At 35.4% G+C, this 21261-nt stretch overlaps 1 protein-coding gene across 16 annotated transcripts in view; it reads right to left on the bottom strand.

Annotated features, from left to right (window-relative positions):
* LOC145246151 (pleckstrin homology domain-containing family A member 1-like) overlaps positions 1-21261 on the bottom strand; it is a 394476-nt gene that overhangs the window by 24734 nt on the left and 348481 nt on the right. For 15 of the 16 annotated variants that reach the window (XM_080108016.1, XM_080108017.1, XM_080108015.1 and 12 more), the window contains 2 exons: positions 18295-18375; positions 2973-3041 (listed from right to left, as the gene is read on the bottom strand). In XM_080108016.1, the coding sequence (XP_079964142.1) occupies positions 2973-3041; positions 18295-18375 (150 nt within the window). Of the gene's footprint in view, positions 1-944; positions 3042-18294; positions 18376-21261 lie in introns of those variants that run through there. The other variant, XM_080108020.1, reaches the window with a different exon arrangement.

A 21261-nucleotide genomic window follows, 5' to 3' on the forward strand; every position in this document is an offset into this window, starting at 1 on the left:
TATAATGTTTATGGGGGATGCCCAAAAAGTCACTGAAAGGTTTTGAACTGGAATAGATTATTTATGAGTCACTTTTTGGGCACACACACACATTATATATATATATATATATATATATATATATATATATATACACATATTACATTCCAAAGAACAGATCAGTCCATAATCATAATGTATTTTGTAATTTATTTACTGTATATATAATGTAGTATAAAATATAGGCGAATGCCTGTTTTTCCAATTATAGTCTTACACATGTTTCACTATTGTGTAAAACAATGGAAAAAGTATAAGTATTCACTTATATTATAAGTAAATATGAAAAAAAAATTATGATTGTGGACAGATTCTGTTCTTTAGTCATTGGAACATAACTTACCAATATATATGCTCTGAAGTCAGAAACAGTTTCATTGAGCTTATTTGTAACAATTAGGACTATATTATAAACTTCAAAAATAAATATTTTCATATAAACTCAAGAAAAATATATTTATATATGTATTACAGTAGATAAGAATAACATTGATACCATCAGTTTCAAATCTAAACAAAGGGAACCTATAATTGGTTTCCTTTACGGGACTCTGCAGACATAAAATAGCCTGAGGTTCTTAGTTCTCTCCTACTGACCTTTATATATATATATATATATATATATATATATATAGTCATCCACATACAGTACTGTTTCGCTGTTTCACAGCTCATCAGTGCGGCTAGATAGGCAACTGCTTCAAGCCAGGATTGAAACCCGACCACCCAAATGACAGTCAAGGTTTCTCACCATTGCGCTATACGGCTGCAGCTGGGGGTTAATGAATTAAAAAGATCTCTCGGTAGGAATATGAGAGAGTGGGTGAATGTCTCGCATTTAGTAGGATGCTCCATCCTCAACTTGAACGAATTGATAAGAAAATGAAAAAAAAAAAAAAAAAAAAGACTATTCATATCTTTATTCATAAAAAAAATCACATCTTGACAGACTGTTTCATTATCACTTAGATCAGGGTTTCCCAAACTTCAAGACACCATGGAGCCCCTGAGCAGGGCAACGGTTTTTCAGGGGGGGGGGGCACTAACAAGATAATTTCTCAAGTAAATATGAAAAACATTAATTTCAAATGTTAACACTAACTAATGACAATGTTTATAACCATTTTTTTGTTTTTGATTCATCAAAAATTGCTCCAATTTTATTTTGTTAATATTTTTTTCTTCTATTTTTTCAGAATTTCTTTTATATTATAAAAACAAAAAAATCTGTATGATATCTGGGTGCATGTTAGTTGATAGATATTTTTCGTTTAAAGCAAAAATAATATTACATACTTAATTGTCATGTCGAAAATAGTAATATATCCAAAAATTATGAAAAAAATCATAGAGTAGAAAATTATAGTTAAAAGAAATTTTTATGGAAAATTGGGTAAATTGCATTTTTCTTAGACGTTATAAAGTAAGTAAGAGTCTAAATGCAAGGGACATAACTCTGAAAGAATATTTTAGATTACTTGTGTCATGGCTGCAATATTTGTTGTCTATAACGATAACCTTTTTTTATTAAAAACAATAGCTGTTCTATTTTTAGATATATTACTATTTTCAACATAAGTACGTAATATTGATTTTTGCTTAAAATGATATATTTAGAAAATCGATTTGTTGGCTATCTTAACAAGCACCAATATCTGTATCCATAAACAAAAACATTACAAAAATCATTGAAGTAGTTTTATTTTTAAATAAAAATTAATTTTATGAATATCCAAAGAACAACTGCTTCGCCCACTGTTTAAAAATAATTTTTTTCCCCAAAACAAAGGGCAATAACTAAACAATTCAAACTTGAGATTTTTGTGGTAATGCCAACGAATTTCCATTAATTACTTAAAAATTATTTTCTTCATAAAAATAAATCTACTTGATCAATTTATGTGATTTTTGGAATATGTTTTCATTTCATCACAATTATGTACATTGTGCAGGTGTTTCTTTCTTTGTTTTTAATACAAGAGGTTGGTTGGTTGTTTACCGGCATATCAACCATTTTGGGTTACTTAATGATGAATTCAGTAATTTTGGAAAAAATAAGTTTTAATCTTCAAGTTCTTTATATCTTCAAATATTTATTCATGGTTTTTAGTTTGTTTTGTAGAAGAAAATTGGTTCCTTTTTTTTTTTGACTGCAAAGCTCAATCATGTTCTGCAAAGGGGAAAAAAAGAAAAAGAAACATCAGTGTTTGTAATTTTGGTCAGGAAGTCAGTATCTTCATAAAGCCTGATCTGATTGCATCAAAGACCCTAATATGTATAACCACTCCGAGCCGAAGTCGATCTGAGATGACAGTAATTAAGGGGCAACTTCACAGCTCTAAAATGGTCCTTACCACTGAATGTTTTTGAAAGGTCATATTCAAGATCTTTCATATAGGAGGAATTTTGGATAAGAACCAATTGAAAGGGAACATTTTTATTTAACGCGATAACATTTAAAATATAAAGAATATTCTTAATAAAAACAGTCTGTGTATTATGTTACAGTGATCCAAAGGTTTGAAATCCAATCAAACGTCAAACGTTGTGTGCAGGTTGTACGTTATTTCATAACATGCGAGAAAAGGCAAGCAAAAAAAAAAAAAAATGTCCATAGTCAGCAGACAGCTTATATCAGCGATAGTAGTATAAAAAAAAAAAAAAAAAAAAAAAAAAATATATGTGTGGAAGAAGCAGATGAAAAGGAATGGACGATGATTGTTTGGCAGTTTGATACGTGCAGTTCATGCGGAGAGTGCTAAAATGTAATTGGACAGTTTATGGTCAGTGTATTTGATGACCCAATGACCATGACAAAAGAGAATGTAGCAGTAAAAGTAGTAATAGTAACGGTCAACAACAGTTCAGTTATTACGGCCGCAACAGGCTCATGCAAACAGCTACACCATGCTGGAATTGAGGACAGTTCATACCCATTGGCCTTTGGGATAGACGAGTTCGACTTCATAGTTTAAGTTCTTGTTGCCACCATCTTGCATAGACTGAAATAAAAAATTTTTTAATGTAATTAGCAGACAGAATAAACAAAACCATTATTATTTGATGAAATGACAGACTGACTTACCTCCTCCTGCTTTACGGGTGTTTCCACTCTTATAAGTAGCAGATGGGCAAAATACAATAAAATTGATATTCATTTTTAATAAAATAAAAATTTTTACTTGATAATTTTTTTCCTAATTTTTGTTTTTTCTTTCTGCCTATATACATAAGTATATCAAAGAGTTTTCCTGTTAATTTATTTGGAACTGTGGCTTTCAATTATGTTCAATACTATAGAACCACCTAAACTATAAATGCTAAGTTCAACAGAAATTCTAATATAGAATTGTGGTGGTGGGTGGGGTGGGAGGAAACTTCATGGAAATTACTATTTTTATTTGATCAAAACTAATCATAATTGCATACAGAAAAAGTTTTATTTTAAATGGTGGCACTTTCCGGTTTCATCTCAATATTTAAAAATTATAATTGTTAAAATCCTTTATGTATGTAACCCTCAGGTTGAAGGAAAAAAAAAAAAAAAAAAAAATGTGCACCAAAATTTAAGTGAATCTACCCAGTATTTTTGTTACCCCCCCCCCTCCTTGAGAATTCTGGAAATCTGGAATCATGGGATGTTGACTATTTCCTTGGTTGAATTAAAGTTAGAGTTATGTCCCTTGATCTTTAGAAAGCCTAAAATGGCTGATTAGAGAGTTCAGTGTTAAAATGTATTTTTTTTTTTTTTTTTTAGACAAAATATTGGATGAATTAGTATAATTTTTGGTATACTATCTTGTTTTTAACCTAACACCTAAGTATAAGAATCTTTTTTGCACTATTTCTGTTTCTTTTTTTTTTTCTGAGCAGTTTTAAATAGAAACTAAAGAATCATCCAAATATTCTATAAACATTTAGAAAACATTTCATATATTTAAACATTTGACGAATAAATTGGAAAATCAATAAAAGATTAATTCATTATCATAGCCATCGGTTTTATGTTTTATACGAGAAGTCATCAAATAGGAAAGACGTAAAAGAAAGGCAAAAATATGGTAGAGAGAAAGCAAACCGAGTCCTACTTGGCCATGCGTAGCCAGGGACAAAACCCAAGAGAGAAACTGTGAGAACCGTAACATGAGGATACTTTTTATCAGAAGTAAACCTTGACCAAATATTCAAATAAAACATGGTGTGCAGTCTCTCAGGCCATCCAGCATGTTCCACAAGTTGTGAATGGGGACGACACCCCCTTTATTAACAGAGGGAAGCTTCTAATACCAAATAAGTCGTAGACAATGAAGAATTTCTAATAGAAAGTGAATAAAAATAAATATACTGGCAGGCCGGCACCTAGGATAAAAAAGGGCTCCTCAACTTGCTTATACCCCAGGCAGAAAGAGGTAAGTAACTGAGTAAAAATTTTTTGCTCTGAAAGTGGCACAATATCGATAAGAGACCAACAACGGTCAAGCACCAGGCCTTGATACTTAGCTCAAGCAGTTTCAGCAGCTAAAAATTGGAAAATAATAGGCTTAAAAGCCCAACCATGGAATGTTGCTACTATTTGAAGTTTAAAAAGCGGAGCAAAACAAAATATTAACCAAGAAAATAAGAGACAAACCTTCCTGAAGAGGAATGAAACCAGGTTGAGGTTCCTCCTCTAATGATGATCAAAAAACCTAATGATGATGATGATGATGATGATGAATTTACTTAAAAGAAAGATGATATACTGTTTCTGACGTCTGGATATATCTATGGTAGAAGCGAAATTCAAAAGGGATATGTTCTGGCTTATGTAGCCAATAATGCATGCAGAGAATGGTTCTTGTCCAGAATTCACCTTGTATTAAAAAAAAATAATCTGTATAAAGTATGTACCAATGATGGAAAAAATATACCATATTCCAAAAATCATGTAAATTGATCAAGTAGTTTTATTTTTAAAAAGAGAATCATTTTTAAGTGAATTTGAGTTTTCCCAATGTCTCCATGTTAAAAATAGTTTTCTACACTATCGCAAGTTTTCAAGATTGCGTCACAATATTGCTGCTTTTCGTTTGGCCACAAAATTTGATTTTCTTGTTTAAAAATAGAACTATTTCATCAAGTCACATGATTTTTGATGTATAATATTTTCCTTCTGTAACAGGAATATAGGGAAAATTCTGGACAAGCACCCAAGAAACAACAACAACACATCAATTCTTTTTTGGTGATTTTAACATCAGTGAAAAGTGATATATTGAAAAGAATTAGGATCATACTTACCATTAAATTTTATTTCCTTAAAAAACGTTTAAATTTTTATCTTAAGTTTTTTTTCAAATTAAAATGAAGTTAATATATCACCCTTTCTCCATTTATTTATTGCGGACTATTATCCTCATTTTTTAGTTGTTTCATGACGTTTCGGCCAACTATTCTTCTGGCCTTCGTCAGGTGGAACTCCGAATCTCCTAACTGCATTCTCAGCAATTCCATAATTGCTTTTCGTCTTGCTATGTTTTGGCCAACTAAGCCTTGGGGCCCATGGCACATGGATAGACGTGTTGAGTCTCTACGGTTCCAGGTGAGCATTGTCTGAAGATAGTGGTTTCAATCCTACTCAAAGCAGGCTAGAAGCTTAGTTGGCCAAAATGTGATGAGACGAAAAGAAACTATGGATGGCAATAATTGCTGAGAATGCAGTTAGGAGATTCAGAGTTCCTATCCCGTTGTGTTAACCACCTAACAAAGACCAGAGGAATAGTTGGTCGAAACACATGGATACACAATTCTCAAATCAGAAAATACATTTGCAGGGTTCAAAAGAGTCGCCAACCTGATAGATCCTGAACTGTCATCTAAGCTTCAACTTCTATTCCATTGACGCAATGCTGCATTCCTCTTCCTGTTTTACAAGTATTTTAATATTGGGTGCTCCAACGAACTACAAATCCTTGTAGCCCTTCTATGTAAATACCCCCAACAAACCCAACAAGCAGCAAAATCCCACCACTTCACAGTACAGATCCACAGATGTCAGAAAGTCTTCTACTCTAATAGATTCTTCCCCAGAACTGCTAGACTTTGAAATTCCCTCCCTGGTTCCTGCTTTCCTAACTGTACTAACATGCAGAAGTTCAAGTGTAATCTAAACAGATCTCTTGCTGCTCAACTCCCTACATAGTATCCCTGCAACTTATGTCCCTTCTAGTAGCCACCTACATCAAAGTGATATTGTGCCTTATTTGGGTGAAAACACAATAAAAAACAAAAAATTTAGGATGATATTTTGGGGGAAATTTATATGTCTACAAAATATTTATTTTAAAGAGTCAGTAGGTGCATAAAATAAAAATTTCATATGTAAAAAAAAAGAAAGTGTCAAATGTAAGAAAGGAAAGTGTCAAATGTAAAAAAAAAACAGTGTCAAATGTAAAAAAAAAACAGTGTCAAATGTAAAAAAAAAACAGTGTCAAATGTAAAAAAACAGTGTCAAATGTAAAAAAACAGTGTCAAATGTAAAAAAACAGTGTCAAATGTAAAAAAAGTGTCAAATGTAAAAAAATGTCAAACAAAAATAATTGTTCAAACAAGAATATAAATAATACAATGCATCAGTTTTTGACATGAGAAGTTAGAAGCAATGTCACCCCCCCCCCAAAAAAAAAACTCAATCTTACTTCTATTAATACAGCCAGTCATATCCACCCTTTTTTTATATACTCTTTCTCGATCATGGTTTATATCGATGAATCTGTTTTATGTTGATTTAAATGGTAGCGCATAACTTTGTCCTTTTAACTGAAAACTTGCTGACCTTTTCTTGATATCAGTCAGTAGGATGGATACCAATGCGGTAATCGTACTACAAGGTTACGATCTCCAACAAGCTTCTCAGCAACATAAAACTTCTTTTGTAAAAGACTAACTAGCAAATTTTTCTTCTCTTCCCTACAACCTCTTCCTTGCAGAAGAGAAATTGCTAATCTCTCTATTCAATCATCATTTCCACGAAAATAACTCGACTGAGCCCCAATCTTTAGTTCTTCCTCTAAGAACTTCATAGCAAAAACTAGAAATATTTTTATTTCTCCTATGTGCCTATTATCAGGCAGGTGGAATGAATCTGTCAACGGAGACAACAACAAGGCTCTTCTGGCACCAAAATATCTGGCAGGCTCTGAACTACTCAACCAGGACTGTGCAAAGGCTGCCAAAACACAAGGACGACCTGCACAGGTGGAGTTATGCATAGAAAGCTCGGTGTTCCTGGTGCGCCAATGTGCAGATCATTTCACACATCCTCATGGACCATCTGCAGACTTTGATGTGGATGCTAGGGTTACCTTGGACACTGTCCAATGATGGATCTTGAAATTAAGTAAAACACTATGATGATGAGGCAGAATTATCATGAATGAAGCATCTTTATAAGGAGCTTTCTACCCATGAAAAACATTGCTCTGGGAATGCTTGTCTGCTAATTATAATTTGGTTGTCTTCGAATCCAATGTCTACAAATTTTTGTCATAAATTACCTCATAAGAAAGGAAACGCGATAGATCATTGCTAATACTCCCATAGTGTTCCTCATTTTTTTTGACTAACAATCATCTTGTCTTATTAACTCTAATCCTCAAGTGGTTCTTAGCCTTGTTAACTGATAACTCAATAGTAAAAAAAAAACAATATTGGTGAAGAATGTGAATAAAAAAACATCTCAAAACTAAAAGATTTTTTTTAATAAAATACAAATTAAATCTTTAGGAGAACAGCATTTATTGTGAGGTCAATTGGTGTCAAAAGACAAATGGCTCAGTGATGCCGTGATAGTACGTGTTTGTGACAATGGGGGAGGGAACACTTAAGAATGGCACTATTACATATGGAAATAAGTATACTTGCCATACGCTCCCAGGATTTCTAAACAGATGAAAAGGGGATGAGAAAAAATGAAGAAACAAAAATCAAGACAAAAAGTGTTATAACAAGCATAATATATATATATATATATATACATACACACACACACACAATAGCAAGTCAGTTGTTTTTGTAAATCTGAAGATTCATTTGTCGATAAGATTCAAACTTTGTAATTACAAATGATATGGTTTTATAGTTATGAAGAAACAGCTGTTATTTTCTTAAATACACATACATCAAATCCATTGCCAAGGCTGCTGGAAAAATGGTGGGATCGTTTTATCATTCCAATAGATATCTCACTACTGATCCAATTCTCTACTTGTGTAAAAGCCAAATACATTCAAGGATGGAATACTGTTGCCACATCTGGGCAAAAGCTGCTAGAAACCCTAATCCTACCTTAACAGAGTTCAAAATAGATTTTGTATCCTAGTAGGGGATTACCTTTTCTCTTCCCTGCAACCTCTTTCCCACAGAAGAGATGTTGCGAGCCTGTCTCTACTTTATCATTATTTTCATGGAAAGTGCTCAACTGAACTCTAATCTATGGTCCTCCATTTGCCAAACTTTCACGAAAAACACTTGTCTGTTTGAAACCACTATCAATAATTTTCCTCACTCTGTATCTGTGCCAAAGCCTAAACGTAGATTCCATGAATAAAGCTTCTTTCTTAGAACTGCATGCCTGTGGGACCCTGTTCCATTTTCCTAATCTCAGTACAGACCAATAAGTCTCCTGTGTGTCATGAGTAAGTTGTTGGAATCCATATTATATAAAGTAGTAGTCAACCACCTCAACAGAAACAACCTTCTTAGCGACATGCAATATGGTTTCCGCTCTGCAACATCTACAGCAGACGTTAACGGTTATATCACATAGGATTAGTGAATCTCTTGATAAAGGTTTCCTTTCCAGGGCAATTGCTCTTGACATATCAAAGGCCTTCAATAAGGTATGGCATAAGGGCCTACTTCACAAGATTTCCAGCTATGGTATTACTGGAAATGTTTTCTCAATCATTAAATCATTTCTCTGATAGGTTCATAAGAGTAGTGGTTGATGGGTAGAAATCAGAGGACCACAGTATTAATGCTGGAGTCCCTCAGGGGGTACATCCTGGCCCAACTCTCTTCCTGATCTACATCAACGATCTCCCAAAACACATACTTAAATCATTCGTTGACATCTATTCTGATGACACGACCATCCATGGCAACACATCAAAGGCCGTAAATGACAAAGTTTTCTCTAATTCTCTCTCCTCTGATCTTGAGCACGTGGTACAATGGCGGGGAAGAGGTGGCTGGTCACTTTTAATGCATCCAAAACCAAGCTTCTATCTTTACATCATCAACGCTCTGATCCCCATCTGGCATCAATTGAAATGGATGGCTCTCGTCTTGGGGAGGCTCCATGTTTTGACAAGCTTCTGGGCTTGACCTTTACTCCTGATCTTAAATGGAACACATACATCAAGGTCGCTGGGAAAATATTGGGATCCTTCTACCTCACCAGAAGATATCTCACTACTGATGCAATTCTCCCACAGAAGAGACGTTGCGAGCTTGTCTTTGTTTTATCGTTAATTCCATGGCAGGTGCTCGTCTGAGCTCCAACCCCTCGTCCCCCCCTAGCCAATCATTCACGAGAAACACCCGTCTGGCTGAAACTACTGTCAATAATTTTCCCCACTCTCTATCTGTACCTAAATCCAAACGTAGATTCCATGAGCAAAGCTTCTTTCTTAGAACTGCACGCCAGTGGAACTCTCTGCTGCTTGCCTGTTTCCTACCTGACTACAACTTGGACGTCTTCAAGTCCAACATAAACAAACTCCTGACAAACCGCCCCCTTAAGTAAGACACCCTATCAAAACCCCCAATACTAATGATTACTACAATACTATCTCATTGATTACTGTACACGCAATAACCCTTATCCCTGAGTGGCCTTCGGGCCTTGATAAGTGGTGATCCCCATGTAAAAAAAAAATTTCCAACCGACTACAATATGGTTGTCTTCAAGTCCAACATGAACAAGTTCCTAATGAGCCATTCCGTAAGCAATCCAATTTACCAAATTCCCACTACTAATGACTACTATGACATTTTCCCATTGATTACTGTATACTCGTTAACCATTATCCTCAAGTGGCCTCCGGGCCTTGATAAATGGTGAATCCTTTGCAAAATTTTTATTGACACAAGACATTATTTTTGTCTAAAAATATATCATGATATAATTGGAAGAAAAATTCATCAGAGTGCTCAAATATTGGGACAAGAGCCTAACATTTAATCTATATGCCTGTAATTTTTTTTTTTTTTTTTTTTTGTGTATTGATATTTATATTAAAAACCTTTTTTTCTATTTAAGAAAATACAACTTTGTTATATGGGTTGTGGCATTGCAATCACTAGCAAAAGATCTAGCTAATTTGCATATTCTTTTAAACATTCATTTTAATTAACTCCCAATTAGTTTTTCGGTTTTCTTATGGAATGATCATCTTTAGTTAACTATTATCGTAATTATATTTATATAAACAAAATCAAACAGTAAAGATTAAGTAAGGAAACGCTATTGATCATTGCTAATACTCCCATAGTGTTCCTCATTTTTTTTTTTACTAACAATCATCTTGTCTTCTGTAAACTTGAAGTTTATTTTAATTTTTTTTTTTTTTTTATTGCATTTTCACCCCAAACAAGGCACAGTGCCATTCTGATGTAGGATCTGGGACATAATTTGTAGGATACTATGTAGGCAGTTGAGCAGCAAGATGTCTATTTGCATTACACTAGAACTTCTGCATGTCAGTACAGTCAGGGAAGCAGGAACCTGGAAGAGAATTCCAAAGTCTAGCAGTCCGAGGGAAGAAACTAGGAGAGTAGAAAGCTTTCTTACATTTAGGGATTTCTACTGTGTAGGGCTGGGATTTTGCTGCTTGTCGAGTTTGTCGCAGGTATTTACGCCAAGGAGACACAAGGGCTTGTAGTTTGTTGGAGCATTCACCATTAAAGTACTTGTAAAACAGGCAGAGTGATGCAACATTTCGTTGATGGGACAGAGGTTGAAGCCTAGCTGATAGTGCGGGACCTATTAGGTTGGCGACTCTCTTTTGAGCCCTGTTCAAGAGGAAGAGACTAGTAGCAGCCCAAATGTGACAATACCCCATACATGGGCGAATGGTGACCTTGTAGAGGTACAGGATATTCTTAGGCATAAGTAAATTTTTAGCACAATAGAGAGAGCCCACCTTCTTTGCAGCAGCCTTGGCAATGCCCTCAATGTATCTGTTCCAACTCATGTTCCCTGTGAACGTTAAGCCGAGGAGTTTGAAGTACTTTCAGGTAATCTATCATTAGCCATAGCCATTGGTAGCTGCGAAGTAAATATTTTTATAATAATCCCAACAAAATAAAAAAGCTCAAAACAACTAAGATAGGAAATAGAGCTTGCTATAGAAGAACACAAATCTAAGGATGTATGTTCTATTATATATGAATTTATTGTTTGACAGGATACTCCAATAATATATATTGAAATTTCCTTAATCCGCGGAGTTTCAAAGAAATGTGTTCTCATCAGAGGAAAAATATTAAAAATATAGCAAAGCTATGAATTTGCTGCATTAATTGAAACAGCATAACATGAAAACTAGTTATAAATGAAAAAAAAAAAAAAAAAAAAAAAAAAAAAATTTAATGCAAAAGATTTCATAAAATGGGGAAAAATGAAAAAAAAAAAAAATGAAAGGATAAATTAAAAGCCAAAGATACAAAAACCAGACGAAAAGATATGGAGAGAAATATTTTCAAGACGAAATGATGACAGGAGACAATGTTCCCATAAGAAGGACTATACTGTTGACAAATAGATTCAAATTAAAATCCAAAATGTGTGTAATAATCCAAAATGCGTGTAGTCCAGGATTGTAGAAAAAACAGTTTGCAATCATAACTACCATGGCCGTAAATCATGTTTTTTTTTCTTGCCTCAATTAAGGAAATGCCTTCTAAAGAAAGCTGACCAGAGACAAGTTTGGAACTCAATTTTCTAAAAACCATCTAATAAATGCCAACATGTAAAATCGGGCATTAAACCGATAAAACGTTTTATTTACAAAAAAAATATTTAGCTGTCAAGTACCTTTACAGGAAAAAGAAAAAGACAACTGTGGAATTTCCATGGGTCCTGATAGTTGTCTTAATCTATTACATAAAGAGCAGTTGTCTATCTATGCCCAGCTCAAACTTAAATATTACAAAACAAACACCCACAAAGTTAGTATTTCCTTGATTGGCATTGCCTTGGATATCTTAGATTTAGAAAAAGGTATTCATTTTTTTAACCCTAAATTTCATCGGGATGTGTGTGGGAAATTTGTTTTCCAGTTTTTTTATGTACTAAATAAAGGGAAGTGACTACCATTTCATTTCAAGGAATTATTCCCGCATAATATAGTATAATCATGTTGACACACTGGTCCCCCACTAGATCATTTAAGTTAAGTGATGTTGAGCCTGGTCAGTACTAAATGGGTGACTATTCAGGAATACCAGGTGCTGTATATGCTCTCCGCTTATCTCTAAATTGTTTCCAATCATCCTGGACTTCTCCCTGTCACCAGAATCAAGCAGTGTCAATTCAGTAGAGGTGTAGTTGGTGATTGTGCAAGTCTTGCTTCACAATTACAAGAGCAGCTACTCTTGTACAAGTTATTTATCGTCTGTCACAAACAAAATGGAGGTGATAGAAATGATAGTTAATTCTTCAAATAAAAGTGTGATGAGTATTCAAAGAGAGGAATGGGCTTGGTGGATAAAAAGAATGGGATGGCGAGAAAGAAAGAGAAGATGGTGGAGAGAGAGGTAAATAGAAGTTTTTAGAGAAATATGTTATACTTTTGTCCTGGGCAATGCAAGATAATCCTGCTAGTAAATATAAATAGCAAGACGGGTTATTTTGTGATTTAATCATTGGGAGAAAAATCTGTATGACGATTATGTCTTCCTGATAGAAATATATCAGAAGCACACAGACAAAAGTCCAGGTGAGTAACTTCATGTCAAATAAACAATGTTTTTCAGACCATGACAAACATGGATTTTTAAAAAAATTTTTATATTGTTTTCAAATTTGTTACACTTCTTTCTTATATTACAGAAATTTAAATGTAATGCGAATAGACATCTCACTGCTCAACTCACTACATAGTCGCAAATAGTAACCCCTTATGTTTTAAGTGGAAACATACCTTGTTTAGGGTGAAAAAGATAAAAAGTAAAATAGTATATAAGATACCGATACAAAAATATTAACTTTCAAATAGTAACAGTTCAACAGCATGTAGCCAATGGTGGAGACCTTCAAGCATCCAATCATATTCAAACTATTTTGCTTTCTCATATTTCTCAGTACTAGGATTTATACTTAAATCTTTAGAGCATATAATCAAGGAGTTGTCCCAGAGCATCAGTAGACCTCTGCATGCCGTGGGTGAAAAAATGTGAAATAGACACAATAACCAATAACCATTTATTATGCACTTTTTATACAAAATGCCAGCTGAAACAAAAAAGATCACTCGGCGAATGGAAAAGATATTCAGAAAAATCGCTAAAAAGAATAACTGTCGTGTTCAATCAGACGTGATTGAATACACATGTCTCAATTTAAATACTGAATCAATGAAAAATTGTTTTCTGTAAATTTTGTTTAATGCTTTTTTATCATCATAAGTATATATTTCATAAAATTAAGCTTTAGTAGATCCACCCTCCCAGGCTTTATCTCCTCACACTTTGAGAAGGTGTTACTTTATTGTTAATCACCTGAGGCGACTTGACTAGAGAATGCACGTGGAGGCTGTTCAAGCATTTTTGTAGGTCAGAGTGCACAACCACTTGGAGGTTTGATTTCAATCACCATTGTCTGACCTTGCATCAAATCTACGCATGGTGGCAGGTAGGTAAAAACTAGAAAAAAATAATTACTAATACTTCTGCTGCTGATTGTGTTCACTTAAATATATACAGAATTACCTTATTGTGACGCACAACGGAATCGTTATTTATAAAAAGCTATATGGAGACCGAGGCCTGCATAGAACAAAAAAATCTGGAGAGCATTTAATCTAGCTTTAAATCTAGATATGATATTCAGCATCATCACATTGACACACCGATTCCTGTTAGATCATTGAAATTAAGCAACATTCAACCTGGTTTGTACCAAAATGATGGGTGACCATTTGGTAATAACAGGTGCTATATGTATGCCTTTTTTCTTTTCTTTTTTTTTTACAAGGTGGTCACCACTTATCAAGGCCCAGAAGCCACTTGGGGATAAGGGTTATTGCATGTACAGTATATCAGTGTTGAGATTTGATAACATGTCTTACTTAAGGGGGGGGGGGTTCATCAGAAATTTGTTTATGTTGGACTTGAAGACATCGAGGTTGTAGTCAGGTGGGAAACAGGCAGACGGAACAGAGTTCCACAGGCGTGCACTTCTAAGAAAGAAGCTTTGTTCATGGAATCTAGATTTTGGTTTTGTCACAGATAAAGAGTGGGGAAAATTTTTGACAGTGGTTTCAGCTAGACGGGTGTTTTTTGTGAAAGACTGGCGAGGGGGGGACCAGGGATTGGAGCTCAGATGAGCACTTGCCATGGCAGTAATGATAAAATAAACACAGGCTCGCAAAGCCTCTTCTGTGGGAGAGAGGTTGCAGAGAAGAGAAAAGGGCATCCCCCACTAAGCTACAAAGTCTATTTTGTACTCTGTCAAGGCAGGAAAGGCTGTTTTTAGCAGCTCCTGCCCAGATGTGGCAGCAGTACTCCATCCTTGGACGTACTTGGCTTTTATATAGATAGAGAATTGCATCAGCAGTGAGATATCTTCTGGAGCGGTAGAAGGATCCTACCATTTTTCCAACGACCTTGGCAACAGATTTAATGTACATGTTTCATTTCAGGTCAGGAGTAAAGGTCAAGCCCAGAAGCTTATCAAAACATGGGACTTCCCCTAGACGAGAGCCATCCATTTCAATTAATGCCAGATGGGGATCAGAGCATTGATGATGTAAAGATAGGAGTTTGGTTTTTAATGCATTAAAAGTAACCATCCATCTCTTCCCACAATGTACCACGTGCTCGAGATCAGAGAATAAGAGAGAACTTTGTCATTTACGGCCTTTGATGTGTTGCCATAGATGGTCGTGTCATCAGCATAGATGTCAATGAATGATTTAAGCATGTGTTTTGGGAGATCATTGATGTAGATCAGGAAGAGAGTTGGGGCCCAGGATGGACCCCTAAGGAACTCCAGTATTAATACTGAGGACCTCTGATTTTTGTCCATTGACCACTACTCTTATGAGCCTATCGGAGAGAAATGATTTAATGATTGAGAAAACATTTCCAGTTATACCGTAGCTGGAAATCTTGTGAAGTAGACCCTTATGCCATACCTTGTCAAAGGCCTTTGATATATCAAGAGCAATTGCCCTAGAAAGGAAGCCTTTGTCAAGAGATTCACTAATCCTATGAGACATAACCGTTAGCACATCTGCTGTAAATCTTGTGGAGCAGAAACCATGTTGCATATCACTAAGAAGGTTGTTTCTGCTGAGGTGGTTGACTACTTCTCTATTTAATATGGATTCCAGCCACTTACTCATGACACACAGAAGACTTATTGGTCTGTACTGAGAGGGAGATGACTTATCACCTGAATTCTTAAATACAGGGCATACTGATGAGGTTTTCCAGGGTGTTGGGAAGCACTTTTCCTTAAGACAACGCTTAAACAGTTTTGTAAGTATGGGGGCAAGTTTATAATTGGAATACCATCAGGGCCAGTTGTTTTACTGGAATCAAGGTTCTTGATTAGCTTGGCGACCTCACGCACAGATATTTGTATATTGCATAGCGTGTTGTCTGTTATAGGGGGAAGTATGGGGAGTTGATGGCCTTCGTCGCGTAGGGTAGAATTAGCTGTAAAGTTCTTGCCAAATAGTTTGGCCTTGTCTGATGCTGACGAGATGACCTCAGGTCCATTGATAATGGTTTGGATAGAACACACGCTTCTGTTCAGGATCCTGTTTGTTATTTGCTAGAACTGGTGGGAACCAAGCCGTTGCTCAGCTACTTTGGATTTAACGGACTGAGCATATAGCTCTCTTGCATTTTTTATTACTCTTTTACAGTGGTTGCTGGCAGTCCTGAAAGCAGCTTTAGTCTCAGTACATCTATTACGTTGGTAGCTATGGAAAAAGTGATTTCTGTGCGCGATGGCAGCAGCACATTCTGGGGAGAACCATGGCTGGCTGTTAGGTTTTTGTTGGAATTTTTTGGATGGAATGGATCGGTCTATGCCTACAATTAACCATTCGGTCAGGTCTGATACAGGGTAACCCCCCCCAAAAAAAAACGGGCCCCGTGTACACTATGTGATATCTCTTATTTATTCACCGATTGTCCTTATTTTACAGGGCATGGCAGAATCAACGACAGTGAGTACACCAAGACACCAGTGGGAGATGGGACAAAGAATGCACTGTGTAAATTTTACTACAAGACAGGCTCGTTTAAGAAAACCCAGGACAGTTTCATGCGTCAGTTCGAATGTGAAAAGGCTCCATCCAAAAGCAGAATTCAGAACTGGGTGGACCACTTCGAGAAGTATGGGACAGTGGAGAACCTCAATGCTGCGAGAGGGAACTGTCCAAGTCACTCAGAACGTCCCAAGAAGCTGAGCTGGCCGAAAGAGCGAGAGAGTCTCCAGCAGAGTCCGAAACGCTCTGTGCGTAAGCGAACTCAGCCTCTCGGTATGTCCCGTGAGACTTGCAGGAGAGTGCTGGTGAACAATATCAGGGCTTACCCATAGAGAATACAGACACTGCAGACCCTTACAGCCTCAGACAAGAAGTAGAGGAAGGCTATGGCAGTCAAGATGCTCGAGAAGACACCAAGTTTCCATAACCTCCTTTAGACCTCAGATGAAGCCCACTTTCATCTTGATGGAAAGGCGAACTCCAAAACAAATGTCTTCTGGGGGTCCTCCAGACCCAATGAAGTAGCCACCAAGCCCCTGCACGCTCCTAAATGCACGGTGTGGGCTGCAATCTCGGCCAGAGGCATCATCGGACCAATCTTCATTGAAGAATCTGGCGCATCAGTGACAGTCACCAAGGTGCGGTATGTGGAGGTCGTCAAAACCTTCAAGAGTGATCTCCAGACCATCTACCCGTCGCTCATGAGCAAGTTCTGGTTCCAGCAGGACAGAGTAAGTTCTCACACCTCAAACCTGTCCAGAGACTGGCTGAAAGAAACTTCCGAGGCTGAGTGATCAGTCTCAAGACTGATTTTGAGTGGGCATCCCAGAGCCTGGACCTAAGCCCCCCAGATTTTTTTCTTTGGGGCTATCTTAAGGACAGAGTCTACGCAGGGAAACCCAGAACCATCACGGAACTCAAGGAAGCCATCAGGGAGATGAGAGCCATTACCAATTCGGTCTGTAAGAACGTCATGGACAACGTCGTGCTGTGCCTCAAGAAATGCACGGAGCTAAATAGAGGCCATCTAGAACATATGCTGTAGAACGGAGAAAAAAAAAGGCCAAAGACCCTAGTGTTTTGATGTGATGTTTTGAATATAATAAACTAGTTATGACCAAAGTTTCATTTGGACAAAACGTTAAGAAACGAGGCCTAATTAGAGTTTGGGCCCGTTTTTTTTGGTCACCCTGTACTATGGAGGACACATCCTTTTTAAACATGGAATGCAGGGGTAGATGCTTCGGATTTATTTCCAATTCTTCTTTTTGGCATATGTTCCCAGGAATTTGATATTCAATTTTTTTTTTTTTTTTTACAGATGGTCCAGTGGAGATATTTATACACTCCATTATGTTGCCTTTTATAATGTTGAGAAACATTGCGAGAAAGCAAGATCGTTTGAATAGGATTGGATGCCTGGGGGTCACCATCACACTACCTTCTGCATGGCACTGAACTTTGTTATTAACAATCAAATCGAGATTGAAAGAGGAAGAAAGAAAAAAAATATGAGAAAAGAAAGATGAAATGAAAGAGGAAGAAAAAGAAAAATTTTGCCAAATGACAAAAAATAGATTAAAAAAAATAAATTTTTTTAAAAATTGTTTATCAAAATTCAAGGGGGAGGAAAAAAAGTTGAATTGTGCTTTTTCTGATTTACAAAAAAAAAAAAAAAAAAAAAAAAAAAAAAAACACATCCTTATTTAAGAAAAATAAAATAAACTGAACTTAAAAATTTGGAGTAATCCTTTAGAATTGGGCTTACCTTTCTCTCTTCAGATTTGACCGTTCTAAGAAGTTTCCTAACTGCCTCAATCCAGCTGCTCATGTCTGTGGGAGAATCTGCCTGTAAAGATGTATAAAAATATGAGGTCATAAATCCGTCCGATAGTGACTTTGTTGCAGGGGGGGGGGAGGGGTCTTAGGTAGAGTTCTGTTCAGTCCTAGGAGGTTCTCATTTCCAGGCTTTACCTTCTAAGAAATGGGTTAGAGTTAGTATGCTGATGAGGCTGCTCAGGCATTTTTGTAGATTGGAGTGTACTTATCCTAGCGCACTAGTTTATCAAAAATCACACATGATCTCGTGTTAAATCTCTTAGGAAAGAGGTAAATAATATTTAATATATAAAGAGTAGTTGTCTGTGTGCAACTAGCTAAATGTCAGAAACTACGTAAGACACACCAACAAAGATGATATATTCTTTTTGCATATTGCCCTGGACAAAATATAGAATTTTCTTTTTATCAAGATTCATTTATTTAAAAAAAATTTTTTGAGGGCAGGGGCACTTGAAAGAAAATTAGCTGGTGGTGTGGTGGGAGGAAACATTTAGTGAGATTTTTTTTCTGTCAACCTTTGATGTGAAATTAACTAAAGTAAACGTTCTTGGACTTTGGGCTAGTGTAGTATTTGTTTTGTCCTCAGTCAGGAGGAAAAAATCCTTTGCTGACCAACCACAGTAAAATACAAGGAGTTAAAATGAACAATAGATTGTTTTATTCATATAATTATAAAAAAACCTTTGTGGACCGTCTGAATCTTGCCTTTGACAGTCGGGCGATTCCATCCTTTAAAAAATGAATGACTAGTGAATTTATTTATATATATATGTACACACACACACACACACGTATGGGCGTGGCTCCGAGGCTAAGAAATGAGGATGGAGAGCTGCATGTTTTGGTTTCGGTTTTAGCTGATGGCACCCAAGTCATTTTTTTACTTTCGATCTCACTACTATATGTTAGGTTCAATATAATAATCAAGAGAGAATTGTCTTTATAATAATAGATACACAATCTGTATGAATTATACCGTGGCTACCGTAATATGATGGCCTAGCGACGACTATAATTTAGTCTGGTGACGTCATGAACATCGGTCTGTTAAAATTTGGTCACGTGTCTCATGACTAAACTGGAAGTTGGTTTACAGTTTTGGAGGGTTAAATAAATTTAAACATGCCGTCGGGATGTATAGTTCCAAAATGCCGAGGTAACTATGAAAATGGACCAAAAGTTACTGTGTTTTCATTTCCCAAAAAAAATAAATAATTACCAGTGGATTAATGCAATAAAAAGAAAGGATTTTACTCCATCTAAATATAGCAGAGTAAGTGTTAAAATGTTTGAGATATTTAAAAAAAAAAAACAAAAAAAAACGCCTTTTTTAAATTTTTATTTATTTATTTTTTTAGAACGTATTTTAAGATAAAAATGAAAGTGTGTATATATAAAATGAATTTTACATGTAATTTAAGTTATGTGCTGAAATAATAAATTATTATTTAGAAACTTATTTAAAATGGGGAGTATAGTGAAAATATGTACTTTCACCTAACAATTTAATAAAAGCGATATCGTAAAAACGGAATTCCTTGTTTAAATAATTCTAAATAAGAAAAACCATTTATCTTTTTAGTTCAACTATTTTACTGTGCAATATTTATATCAGCGTGAAATAGATTTTTAAGTTTATGACCGTTTTTGTTATCCCAAAAGCTTATTAATAATTATTTGTGGTAAATGTTGTGGCCCTGTAGGTGTCAGAATTTTCGAGAATATACTTCCAAAATAAACTATTAAAATCGTTTAAAAAATAATAGAAATATTTTTTTATTGACGGCATTTTGTAAACACTTTTTAAATAAAAAATATTTCTATTATTTTTTTTAGATTAGAAGTATATTCCATAATGAAAATAAACAACCCACTTTAAACGGAGAAATTACGAGTTTTGTATATGTTATTCGCAGTTTTATGTTGGGGTTGTCAAAAATTCTCCCCAAATTCTGATACTGCTAGTGGCGCTGTAAACGAAAATAACATTTAAAATTATGGCAAACGAGTAGTTTCCAAGATATGAAGAAATTTTAGTTTTAAAAATGGGGGATCACTTTTCTATAAAAATTTAACTTAAAATGAGCACCCACTTTATGGCCATCGTTTTTTTTTAGGGCGCTTTCTTTTTAACAAATAAAAGAAAAGAAAAATGAGTATAGCCAACTTTATGTTGGGGGTTGGGAGTCAACGTACAATGAACACAGTTTAACGTAAAATGAGCACCCTCTTTCAAAAAGTGTAAACAGAATTTTTGTCGGGGAGAGGGGATCAACTGTAGGTGCTCATTTTACGTTTAGTTGTGTTCATTCCTACATCAAAAAGGCACTTCCCCTTGTTTGAGGCGAAAATGTAGTTAAAAAAAAAAAATTGCTTGTTGCCCATGTAAAAAAAAAAAAAAATTGGCCATAAAGTGGGTGGTCGTTTTAGGTTAAATTACCCCCCCCCCTTTTTTTTTAACTAACATCTCTTTATATCTTGGAAACTACTAGTTTGCCATAATTTTAAACATTATTTTCGTTTTCAGCACCCCCGAAAACCTATAAAAGTGGTAATTTAAAAGGATTTTTCGAGGGTGGACTAATTCTGCACATTTACCTTAGTGTTTTATTTTATCATTTTTTGTCACGTAATTTTCTTTTTTTCTTTTTGTATTAATTCAAACATGGTACGATTTTCTTTTAAATTATTTCTTTAGGTATGTGAACTTCATTTTCGACCTGAAGACATACAGCGAGAGGCATCAGCATTTGATGAAAGGACTGGAAAGACAATTAGTGTTAAATTAAAAAATCCCTATCTTAAGGATGGTGCTATTCCTTGAATATTACCAAACTGTCCCTCCTATTTATCGTCATCAACCACTTGTTGAGAGTCTCCTAACGCAAAGAAA

This window comes from Euprymna scolopes, chromosome 23 (genome assembly GCF_053919585.1).
Source record: "Euprymna scolopes isolate OS-2025 chromosome 23, ASM5391958v1, whole genome shotgun sequence".
Lineage (NCBI taxonomy): Eukaryota > Metazoa > Mollusca > Cephalopoda > Sepiida > Sepiolidae > Euprymna > Euprymna scolopes.